General features: G+C 43.6%; 2 protein-coding genes across 2 annotated transcripts; both read right to left on the bottom strand.

Moving 5' to 3' along the window:
- Nucleotides 1-332: 332 nt before the first annotated feature.
- LOC134145175 (centrin-2-like) lies at nucleotides 333-2,577 on the bottom strand. The gene is made up of 3 exons (XM_062584430.1): nucleotides 2,434-2,577; nucleotides 944-1,081; nucleotides 333-627 (listed from the first exon to the last, which is right to left on the bottom strand). Exons 1-3 carry the CDS (start codon nucleotides 2,518-2,520, stop codon nucleotides 541-543), a joined length of 312 nt encoding a protein of 103 aa, XP_062440414.1. The 5' UTR covers nucleotides 2,521-2,577; the 3' UTR covers nucleotides 333-540.
- A 4,568-nt stretch (nucleotides 2,578-7,145) lies between these two features.
- Nucleotides 7,146-11,711, bottom strand: LOC134145174 (centrin-2). Its single transcript, XM_062584429.1, has 5 exons — nucleotides 11,666-11,711; nucleotides 11,225-11,383; nucleotides 9,578-9,706; nucleotides 8,715-8,852; nucleotides 7,146-7,893 (listed from the first exon to the last, which is right to left on the bottom strand). The coding sequence occupies exons 1-5, from the start codon at nucleotides 11,666-11,668 to the stop codon at nucleotides 7,804-7,806; spliced, it is 519 nt and encodes a 172-aa protein (XP_062440413.1). The 5' UTR covers nucleotides 11,669-11,711; the 3' UTR covers nucleotides 7,146-7,803.
- Nucleotides 11,712-11,956: the final 245 nt, after the last annotated feature.

The following is an 11,956-nucleotide window of genomic DNA, read 5'->3' on the forward strand; positions in this document are numbered from 1 at the left end:
GACAGAATAGCCCAAAGTAGTATAAACTACCACTTTTGTCCAGGTTTCTTATGAAAATGGAGCTTATCTAATCATTTTCTGTGGCACTTCTTTTCACTGGTCCCCTAATAGTGATTTTCAACCCACTGATTGTCTTCCATAAGGTTTTCAAAGGTGTAAAAGCTTCCAAGATACAAAGCATCAATCTGGGGAGAGCAGCTGCCAGGGAGAGGAGGGAAAGTGCTTACCAGCACAACCAACAGGATGTAATTACAAGAGGGAGAATTCCAGGCATTAGCTGGAGACTTTGAACTAATCTCAGACTTTAGAACCAACCCACACAGACACAGACCTAGTAACAACACTGTTTACTGGGATGCGGAAAATTGCTTGCAATAGCAAAGCACAAAAATTGACCTCAGAGATGAAACATTAACAATATCTTGCCTAAGAAAGGCAATAAACTGAGTTAAAGCTGCAAAAGCTAAGGAAATTGGAGAAAAGTGACTTATCTACCTATTGCTTACAATGGAATAGGAGAAGAAAAAAAACATTGTGTAGTTAAGGGTCAGCCATGGTCAGGATCCGCAGGAACTCCTTTTTATTCACTTGCCCATCTCCATCCAAATCTGCTTCATTAATCATTTCCTGTGGGATAGCAAAATTTGGAGACCAGATTAGGTGGGCTCTGAGAGGATGGAGATCTAGAAAGCCTGAACACCTGTCAAGGTGTCAGACAAGGCTTCAATTTAATCCCAAGTGAGACAGAGACCTTCCATTAGACTTTAGCACTTGGACACGATAAAGATTAGAGAGGAGGCAAGTTTATTAATCAGGACAGCAGCAGTGAGTTGTCCCTTTCAAAAAAACACAGAACAGTCTCCCTACTAACGTTACCTCCACTAAGGCACATCCCTCCCTCCCTGAGCAGGGCCCAGGATGAATGCACTTGTACTTCACAAACCTGCAGCTCCTCATCTGTGATGTCCTCCCCAATCTCAACAGCCACCAGCTTAAGTTTGTCAAAGGAGATCTTGCCAGTGCCATCATGATCAAATAGCTTGAAAGCTCTCAGGATCTCCTCTTTTGAACATGGTTCCGCCTTTGCAAGAAAATGAAAAATGCCACCAGACAAGCATGACTTCATGCTGCTCTACAATCCCCAGTCAAGCACTTTAGCCAGCAAACATTTGGAATCAAATCCAAGATATTATTTTGGGGAAAGTAGAGAGTTATTTACCACTGCTATTTCACATTTACTTTTTTTTCCACTTACTACATATTAAAGGAAAAACTCCAAGTGAAGTTGTTTGAATAGCATGGGAACTTGGCCATGAATATCTTGACCTTGCTTCCATGCTTTGTCAGGAAGAGGAGGAAGCAGTTGCCAAAACGATCCAATGGCTACAGCTATATTTCACTTCAAAAGTGAGCCTGCCTGTGCTCCAGCCCTTACTCATCTTGCACATGCAATGCATACACAAGCTTGCATTTAGGTATGGGCTTTGACTGAACTCCAGATCATTACTAGGGGGAAAACTTGGATCTACACTTACCTCTTAGAATGGGTCCAAACATGGTCCACACCCCAGTAATTATGATGGTAGTGAAAAAGGAATGGTCACACCAGATATGCCCAAGTTACTCCTGTGCATCCCACAAAGACTTACAATGAAATCAGAAAAATGACAGAGACAGGACCAACCGAGCTGGTGCTCTTCTAACATTGCCTTTGTCTACATGCAGTCATGACTGGAAGACAGAGAAGTATCTGAGCCATAGGAATCTCGGAATACAGAATGTGGATGGTGAAATATGAATCAGAGTGCTGATATTGAGCAAAAGCTCTTAGGACACTCTACAATCGTGAGTGGATGTTGCTTGCAGGAGGTGCCGATAGTGTCAGCAGGTTTTGAGAAATGATTTTTCTATTGATGGTGAATTGTTCACGTTCATCTGATGTATGATATTTGTATATTGCTGTCTTAAAATAAAAAAACCTTGTGACTATAGATACAGTACAGTATTGAAATTGTGTGTGAAAAGGTTTAAGGAAAGAAAAGGGGCAGCATCAATCCACATGATATGTTGGCCTTTACAGTAGTTTGAATGCTAAAAGGCAGATCCTTTCCTGGATTATTCTGAGTCCTTCTGCCTCCCAGTGAAGAGCCCAGGTACACTGTGTGCTCAGCAAACTCCAGAATGGGGAGGAGCCAGCTGTCTGCTGAAATGCAGCTGTTCTCTGTCTGAGCTTGCCAACTTGCTCCCCATATAATCCAAGTAAAGAGACAGGAGAACTAAGCACCCTCGAGTAGGTATCTAAAATAGCTCAGATGAAACTGAAAAGCTCCTGTTTCTCCCCTGCAGGGAGCAAGAGTGACCTGATCTATTGTGGGTACCTGCATTGTAAAGTTAGGCAAGGGGAATCTCAGTCATTGTGACAGGTTCACCTACCATTTTCTGAGTCATCACCCGCAGAAATGACTCAAAGTTTATCTTCCCTGACCCATCCTCATCAACTTCAGAGATAATTTTCTTCATCTCTTCTTTCCTGAGTTCACAGCCCAGAGCTGTTAAAGGTATCTGCCAAGAGAGAAAACAAACTAGTGTCTGTCTTAGAGGACAAATCAGACAGAAGCAAAAAAGGATAGATGTTTGAAACAATTAGGTACCTGAAAGTGAAGATGGGGGGTTGGGGGGGGGGAGAAGCACTAGAACTCTTTGCTATATTGAAAACTACATGCAAAGATAACATGACAAACTGCCTGTCAATGTACAGATAACGGAGCAGGGCCAACTCTACAATGAATCTGCGCACAGGTTAACAGGCTGCACAGATCTGTGAGACTATCCTTGATGACCAAATCTGGTTAAGAAGTTTCAGATCCCACAGTCCTGTTGCACATTCTCATTTTTGCCCTTATATTGCAGTTTAGCACCCCAAATACTTTTTTTTTTTTTTTTTTTTTAACAGGCCACAGAGTAAAAGATGCTGCTGAAATTAGACAACTAAAAATAACACTACTTGGAACACAAAGGCTATCTCAGCTCACTTTAGAGATTCAGTTTGCTACTTTGCACATCCCTAGCAGCAATATCTGTGTGCTGCATGACCACCCTCTACCATTTCCATTTGCTCCTTCTTACTCCCCTGCTGGAATGCACTGCACCTTCTTCCTCTCAAAAGTTAAAAAAATATATTTATTTAAGTTTATTTTAAATAAATATTTATTTTTACTAGAATGATTTTTAACCTAGATCACATTTCCCATGAAGCTTCCTCTATGCTTCCACAGTTAGCTACTGGAGAGGGGGGCACAGGAAAAACCATGAGGGTAGGATCCATGTTAACTAATATGGCACTCAGTGCAGATGACAGCTGACTCAACTCCCTTCTCCATGTGAAGGTGAAGGAACTGTGCAGATGGCTGAGCAGAGGAAGAAGGAAGGGATTTACAAAGTACAGACTAAACTACTCATCCACCACAGTGTTTCTGTAGAACATGGCTCTGTAGTTGTCTAACTTCAGTAGCATGAGACTGTAGAAAGTTCAAGGAAGAACTGTAGGCAAGGGCCAACGAAAAGGCAGGCTTCAGTCCCTCCAAAGAAAACTTGGCTAAAAAGTTGGCATGATCCCTACACCACCACTGGCTGTGTGATGACTTGGAATTCAGGCAGCAAAGTCTGTTAGCACAGCAAATGGTCCAAAAGCAATGGATGGCAGACACCTAATTGCTTCGTAACAACACAGCAGCATTTATCAGGCACTTGTAAATTATTAGCCCTATTTGCAACAGTTAAGTTTGCTGCCCGTCATTTGTGTTTGACTAGAGTAATACAAGTTAGCTACAGTAATGCAAGTGCAACTACGGTGACAAAGCAACGGCGCCGTTTCTCCCAGCCAGAGGAGCTCCACAGGTCTGGCCTGCGTCACCCACGCTGTGCAAACGCATCCCGAAGAGCGGCGGGCTGAACAGCACGCTTCCAGCACCACCGCGGACGGAAAGCGGGGCACGTCCAGGTCGCTAGCTGAGACTAGCCTTGTTCCTGACCCTTCTTCTCCGAAAGAGGTGTGTGGAAGAGGCAAGGCAGCCGTGTGGGGCTTCGTGGTGGAAAGGAGCGAAGAGTTACTGCACCTCGGAGCACAGACACCGTTTGTTTTACTTCTGCCGCCCCGGGAGCGCTCCTCCCTGAGCACACTGCGCATTGAGCTTCTTGCCTTCAGGTCCTTGACGTCTATTTGTCCCGAGCCATCGGGGTCGAGCAAGTCAAAGGCTTCTCGCAGCTGCTGCTTCTGCCCTTCGCTGACGGGGATGGCGGGTGGCGGTCTCCTCCCCGGGGCCCGCACCCCCGCGGCAGCGCCCGCGCCGCCTCCGCGGCCCTCCGCCGAGCTGCTGCGCTGCGGGACGAACGGCCGCGAAGCTCGCACGGGAGGGGTGCGGGGGTCAGCGCCGCGCCCGGCGCCTCCTCCCGCCGCCCCTGCCGGCTGCCCGCCCCGCTCCCCTCAGAGACGCCTCGGGCGGGGCGGGGCCAGCGCCCGCGCCCGCGCCCGCCCGCAGGCCCGAGGGGAGGAGGGACGGGCAGGACGAGCCCCGCCGCAGCTCTCACCATCCCGCCGCTGCTCCGCCGCTGTGGCAACCAGGCCTCTCATTGGCTAACGCTCCTGCTCCTCAGGAGGGCGCCGCGAGCCGATTGGCTCCCTCCCCCCGCCTCAGCGGCCGTTGCCGCCCCACGGGGAGGCCGTTGGCCCGTCATGGCGGGCGGCCCGCGGGCCTCGTTTGCGCTGGCCGGCAGGCTCTCCCCCACTTCCAGCCTCCTTCCTCCCGCCGAGATCTTCCCCTTCGCCTCTGTGGGCCCCCAGCTGCTTTCAGAGAGCACCGCTTTCCGGAACCTTCCTTTTGGCATCACCTCTTCTTTCCAGAGCGTGAAGCCCCACTTGCCCCATCTACATTGTCTCTGTGCAGAAGCCCAACGTGCGACCGGCTTCCTCAGTGCTGTCACCTCTGACATTGCTGTTTACTGGGAATTCAGGACGTGGCACTTCTCTTTAGTCCCACTCTTACGAGAATTTACTGGCTGCAACTAGCATGTTGGTGCTTGAGGGCTCAGTTTCAGATACTTGCTCCTCACACACGTCTGTCACCTGTTAGCATTTACAGTAATCTTTCCCCCCCACACACCTATAACAGCTTTGTGCCTAACACTTTCTGTGCAAAGACAGTGGTGAAGGTGCTGGCTTTTAACTGAGCCCAGCACTTTTGCCTTCATGTGCTGCACTGTCTGAGCTTACGAGCACAAATACGAGGTAGGAACCCAACGGCTTTTCACACCTCCGGCCAACTGTAACCGCCTGTGACAGCGGAGTAAGAGACACGCTACTGCAATGAATATGAAACTAGATAGTCCGTCAGCCAAGAGACAGTGTTAGCATACTTCCTCCCAGGAACAGGCTTTCACCGAAGCTGACTACTTTTGAAATAATAAATAGAAATCTTGCAAGACCCCCAGCCTTAGAAAAAAAATACAAGCAGAGCTTGGATGTCACCGGAGAACTTCTGAAGCATCAGTCAAAGCCCCCGATAAGCAGGCTTCACCGGTTGAGTGCATTTGCTCAGAAGCATCCAGCTCCATACCCATCTGTTGTCATTTGGTTCCTGTTTGGTACTCTACTTGTACACACGTCTCACAAAACTTGACACTTCAGCCAGCAAAACTTTCATACATTCATTTGTTCCTCCCCTAAACCACACTGGATTCTCAGGCAGAGAGGGAACATAAGACAAACAGGTCTGGATGTGTGTTATCCCAAGTTGCAGGGCTGTGAACCCTGCAACTTCGCTAGCAAAAAAAAATATTGCTCCTTAGGATTTATGTGATAAATTATTTTAAAACAGATTGGCCTCATTGTGGAGGTTTACTCCTAGAGAAAGATGGGGTGATACACACAATCCCTTGCATGGTCACCAGTTACTAACTCTGCTTAAGAGCCATACGTCCTTGTCCTACATTTGGAATTTGTGATGAGGCCTTTCAAAACTAAAATCCCAACTACCCTGCCTGAATATCTGAAAATACTCCATCAAGCTGAATATTATTTCTGAGAGTGTGAGTGATCCACATCATGCCCATTTTGAACAGAAGCATTAGAGGTTGACCATCAGTGACAAACTTCTGCGTATCATACTGCAGTTGTTAGTCAAGATGAAATTTAAGGTGAAGATCAGGAAAGAGATTCTGTGCAACAGAGTATCAAAATCATGAACCATACAGCATCAGCAGAATACCTATCAGCATTGAAACTAAGGTAGACTGGAAAAAGGAATAGAGAATGTACAGAAAGCAACAACTGTACATTAACTGATAAATTATGTAATCAGAGCCTTTTATGTGCAATTTATAACTTACTATTTCTCTACATGCCTTATACTAAAATTAGAAATCTATTTTTACTTTCTGCATCATTTTCTGTAATGTGAATATTTTACCACATGGGGGCACAACACATTGCAAGAATCTTTTCTACCCCACAGTGGTTCTTCTGATTTACATACAATGCCAAAGCAAACACAAGGGATTCCTTTTTTAATATGAGAAAAGAGCTTTAATTGAATTTGGCCTATACCACTGCAGCATTCATTTATCTGCTTTGTTTAGTTTAGTCTTACATCCACAACTCATGAACACAGGACCAGTGTAAGCTAACTGTTTAATAGTACACTGGAAAAAGACAGATAACTCTGAAAAGCAAAGGAATAGATCAGATTTTAAAGTCATGAAGAGGCTACAGTTTCTGGAAAGGAAGAATTTCTCTTTCCTTTGCCCAAGAGCAGAAAGGGAGGAATCTAGACGGAATACTGAAAGAAACAGAAGCAGAGAGACATGGGAGTTTGTTTCCTTCTGACACAAGGAAAGGGCAACCACTCAATTACACACTTACCTCAGATAGATGCCACTTCAAAGACAGAATATACTGTAGTCGCTGCTTCTGCAGTGCAACATTTCATAACTAGAACCCTTGTGAAAACTACTTAAAAGTTGAAACTCTTATTAAAAAAAAAAGTACCTGAAGAATTGTGACATTGTTTGCCAGCAAACCAAAGCGAATCCTGCACCAGCGGACTTGTTCGTATTTTTGTATACTTCCGTCCACAACTCTGATGGCTTAGAATGAGAAACTTTATTTTAAATACAAGCCACTGAATATTCCCCCAAATATACAGAGCCTCAATCATCAGAACTGATAACTTTCTCTTTTTTTTCAGAAATTTCTTCGAACTTGTGAATTGAATAGCAGTAAACTAAGTGGTACCACTCTATCTACTTACTTTTTTCAGTTTAAAGAACATATTAAAAAGGAGGAAGAGAATAATCTCCATAAGACAGAGTAAAAAAAGCTGATCTTCGCAAACACATCATACAAAGAATTTACTTTAGCTGAGTCCAAACCAAGACGTTAGACCAAAATCCCACTTCAGCTGGTGGGAAATACAGATTTACACTATCTAGTCTTGAGCCCTCTCTTAACCAAGCCATAAGCATTTGACACATGGTTTTTAGTCAAATAAGAATTTGAATACTGTCACTGAAAATGCAATTTGTGTATCTAAATCATAACAATATAAAATCTTACAAGCACAAAGAAGCAACTGTGTTTCTATATGTAAACAGTTTAGCCGTTGGTAACTGTAACACAGACAAGAATTTAAGATTATCCACTTGAAAAAAATATTGACCTAACTTATTTGTTACCTCAAAAGAAATAAAAGACTGGAAAAAAAGTGAGGCACATATATGCATACGTGCAAAAACAAACAAACTTCAGTTTCAGTAAAGGCTGGTCTTCTTCATGATCCGCAAGAATTCTTGCTCATTCACTTCGCCATCTCCATCTCTGTCTGCTTCATCAATCATTTCCTGAAAGATATTTGTATTCAGAAATTAGGTTAGATCCACTCATACTGAAAAGGAAGACAGTTCTAGCTCAATGTGAGACCTACCATGCTACAAAGCATTTAATAAATACATCTAAATACTTGAAATTATTTATATATATATATACACACACACACACATATATGTATACATACACACATACACACTAACTCATAAACTTACATTTTTATAATGAATTGTACTATAGGAACTATCCTGAGAGAAACAGAATCATTCCCTTTACATCACCCTAACTCCATAATACTACAATTCTACTAACACTAACAATCACTGTGATATAGTTTGGGCAGCCATATACAATTAACTCATCTTTAGCCTTAGAATCTATTCTACAGTCAACAATTGGCAGACAGTCTTCTATTTCTTCTGGAGGAAAAGGGTAATTTTCCTAACACCTCAAGCAGAAAAATCCCTTGGGATGCTAGCACCTAAAACTAAGAGATTACTGCCTTTACCTAAAAGCTCATTGACTCCAAAAGGACTTTCTTCCCCTACTTAGACACAAATTCCCGTTCCTTATTTTTGCTAGCTCTAGCACTCTGCAAAGTCAGAAAGATGATTCAATGTTCTAATCAGAAGGAAGATTAGATTCAGTGACTATTTTTATAGATTTTAGAATAATGTGAATATGAAACCATGTAATACATGAATATTCAGTGTCTGCCTTCTTATTTAATGGACCCATTGTACTCTGGACTTTGGTACGTCTGTTATACACAAAGGCGGTCACTGTGTGTTCATGTATTATATAGTTTCATATCTATGTTGTACCAAATACAAACCTGCAGCTCTTCATCTGTGAGATTTTCCCCCAGTTCTTTGGCTACACGTTTGAGGTTTTTGAAAGAGATTTTGCCAGTTTCATCATCATCAAAGAGTTTGAAAGCTTTTAGAATCTCCTCTTTGGAATCTTTTTCAGCCTTAAGGAAGTAAACAAAAGTTTAGGGGAAAAGTAATGGTTATGTTGTACATGCAAAATAAGGACTGCAGTTATAAAATATCAACATTAGAAAAAAAATCTCCAAGAAATTCATTTAAGAGTAAATTTAAAGAAGCCTAGCAAGCAGGAAGCATACATATATAAACTGAAGGATATCAGAGAACCTTACTCTGCTCACATAGCAATGCCTCCTGAACCTCAGGGTTTCAGGAGGATTTTTACTTTCTTTTCTCATATCTAGAAATATTTCCCTCTGATTTCAGTATCAGGATCCTCCACTGCTGAATATTGGTTTTTACTTGATATTTTCTATGATTTTTTTTAAAGCCCAGATTTCCTCTGCATTTTTTTTAACTTAGGAAAAGAAAATACACTGTACACTTCTACACTGTCATCCACATAATGTGTGAAAACTGACAGCTTTCTGCAGGCTAGAGTACTTTATTGTCTGTGTTGAAATCATTGATTTCAATATTCTTCTCTTTTCAAACATACAAAACCAGCTGCTAAAAGAACTTATTGATTATATTATTCATTCAACCTTAACTTGAAAAATACGATAAGGTAGTCCCTGCCTTGCAGTTGTAACTTTTACGTATTTTGTTGCCAAGATTAAGATAGCGCTACTACCAAGCCTAGCGGAAATGAAAGGTGGTCAACCATTTTCAAAATTGCTTCCACTTTGGACTTTCAAAATTTACATACCATTTTCTGTGTCATCACCACCAAGAAGTCATTGAAACTGACTTTTCCTGTTCCTTCCTTATCAATATCTGATATCATTTTCTTGATCTCTTCTTTTTTTGGTTCAAACCCTAGTGCTCTCATGGCTACCTGCACAAAGAAATTACAAGCTCTGCAAAAATGTGAAGATGACTAAATGAAAACAAACAAACAAAAAAAGTTAAACTTCATATCATACCATGTTAAAACATTCACTGTCTCAAGCTAAACAGCAAGGTCAAGGAGCAGTCTTAGAGCCATGCTTTTCTACACTTAAGGCCACAGCCACATATGGAAAACAGGCATGCAGCAATTTAAATATCTTTATTTAAGTTAAATTTCCAGAACATAGCTCCACCATTTCATCCACCACCCCCAGGTCAGAGGTGGTAAGAATATGGCAGGTAAATCTATGTAACGGAATCTTAGGAGAAAAGTTTTTTTCTAAGAAAATCTTGATTCTTTCATGAAGCCTCAGTATGCCCAGTTTGGCATATACCTTTTTAATTCCTGTGATAAGTACTCAAAACATAAAAGAATACTGCTTTCATTAATATTTTGAAGGGAAAAAAACATACTGTTGCATACCAGCACAGTACTACAGATAGCACTTGGTAAGGCTACTAGAAAATAGAATATTATCTCTTTCCTGTCAATGTAATTGCTACTGGTATTCCCTTCAGAATGAGAAACAAAGTAATTATTAACATTATTATGCCAAGTATGTTCCAGACCCTGCTGTAAGGAAAATGGATAGATGGAAGATATAGCAATGTCGCAACTAGATACCCTCAAAAAGAAACTTTATTAATAAAGAAGCTTTCATCATACCAGTAACCCAGCAAAATTCTAACCACCTTTAATCTGATAGCACAAAGATGGAAGCCTTTAAGCTTGAAGAGCACAATGAACTTAAATCTGTTAGCTTTCCATTCTAGTGACAAGATTTATATCAGTGAATGTTGGGAAAATAGGAAGCAAACACTCCACACTCCTATAAGCGTCATATCCAAGGATGCCTTCACCTGTGCATACCCACACACTTTACTTTTTCTTTCTCTGATGAACAGGCAAATGACCACCTAAAAGATCATTTATCCTCCTCCCTATTGCTTTAAGTAATATGTGCATCCTACTTGCAAATAGGAAGGGCAAATTCTGAAATCAAGAGAGTCGTAGTTTATTGATTGTTCTTTTCAAGTGGTGGGGAAACATGGAAGATAATCTGCCGTAACTAAATCCATGAAAATGAATTGCATCAGTTTATTCTATAGCTTGGCTAACCTAATTTCCAAAGTATGCAATCCTCAACAAAAATTAGCAGGAAAAAAAGCCTTTTTTTTTTTTTTTTTTTTTCTAAATATGCGGAAAACCTTTCCGTTTTGCTAACATGGAAAGAGGTAATGCAGGAAATGCAGGACAAAGTGTTTTTGCCAGCCTGATTCTAGAGCCACCTGACACAGCACTTGGGAGTCACATCCAAAGCAAAATATGCCTATCAGTTGCAAGACATTATGTCAGAAGACAGCATTAAGTAGGAAAAGTGGAAAAAAAAGAGGGGTTAGGTGCTGCCCCCCTTTTACTTTATGATCCGAGCTCAAGTGTATTTTAGCACTAGGAGATCCTTGCCTTTAACTCCTTAACATCTATGTTGCCGCTGCCATCTGTGTCAAACAGGTCAAAGGCCTCCCGGATCTCCTGCTTCTGGTCCTCAGTGAGCTCCAGCTTGGGACTCGCTTTCTTCCTCTGGGACGCGGCTCCCAGCGAGGGCTTCTTAAAGCTAGAGGCCTTGGCACAGCAACACAAGAGCAAACGGGGGATGAAGCCGCGGGGCGGACGTGCCGCCGCGGTAAGGCCGGCTCAGGCCCGCGGGCCCGCGGCCGCCGCGGCCCCCAGCCCTCGCCGTGGCCCCGGGCCGTTCAGGGGCCGCGCCCCCGGGAAGGCAGGGCGGAGCGGCGCGCCGGCGGCCGAGGCCCCGTCCCGCCGCCGCCAGGGGAGGGAGGAAGCGCGGGAGGCGCTGCGCGCCCTTCCCCGCCGTGTGGCGTCGCGTCGCCGCTTAGCCGCACTCACCATCCCGGCAGCTCGTGCCGTTAGGGCGGCTTCGGCCCTCCGCAGCCAGCTATCAAAGCCGCCCTCCCCCATTGGCTAAGGCCCCACGCTGCTGCTATGGCAACCCTCGCTCCCATTGGTGGAGAACAGGAGGCTAGAGGCGCTGGATGGCTATTGGCCAACACGTGGCTGGGGCGGATCGAAGGAGAGAAATAGGAGTGGGAATAAGCGCTCCGCCTTCCGTCAACGCGATTGGCTGCAGTGGGGTGGCTGGGCCCAATCAGCGAGCGACAGCCGGCTGGCGCGATGCTG

The sequence above is a fragment of the Rhea pennata genome, chromosome 11 (assembly GCF_028389875.1).
Source record: "Rhea pennata isolate bPtePen1 chromosome 11, bPtePen1.pri, whole genome shotgun sequence".
Taxonomy (NCBI): Eukaryota; Metazoa; Chordata; class Aves; order Rheiformes; family Rheidae; genus Rhea; species Rhea pennata.

Excerpts from the sequence above, each read along its gene's own strand:
- LOC134145175 (XM_062584430.1), bottom strand. The coding sequence starts at position 2,520 with ATGAAGAAAATTATCTCTGAAGTTGATGAGGATGGGTCAGGGAAGATA. Across the intron at positions 1,082-2,433 it reads GGGTGATGACTCAGAAAATG|GCGGAACCATGTTCAAAAGA; the intron begins GTAGGTGAACCT and ends TTTCTTGCAAAG. Across the intron at positions 628-943 it reads TCACAGATGAGGAGCTGCAG|GAAATGATTAATGAAGCAGA; the intron begins GTTTGTGAAGTA and ends GCTATCCCACAG.
- LOC134145174 (XM_062584429.1), bottom strand. Across the intron at positions 9,707-11,224 it reads TAGATGTTAAGGAGTTAAAG|GTAGCCATGAGAGCACTAGG; the intron begins GCAAGGATCTCC and ends TTCTTTGTGCAG. Across the intron at positions 7,894-8,714 it reads TCACAGATGAAGAGCTGCAG|GAAATGATTGATGAAGCAGA; the intron begins GTTTGTATTTGG and ends AATATCTTTCAG.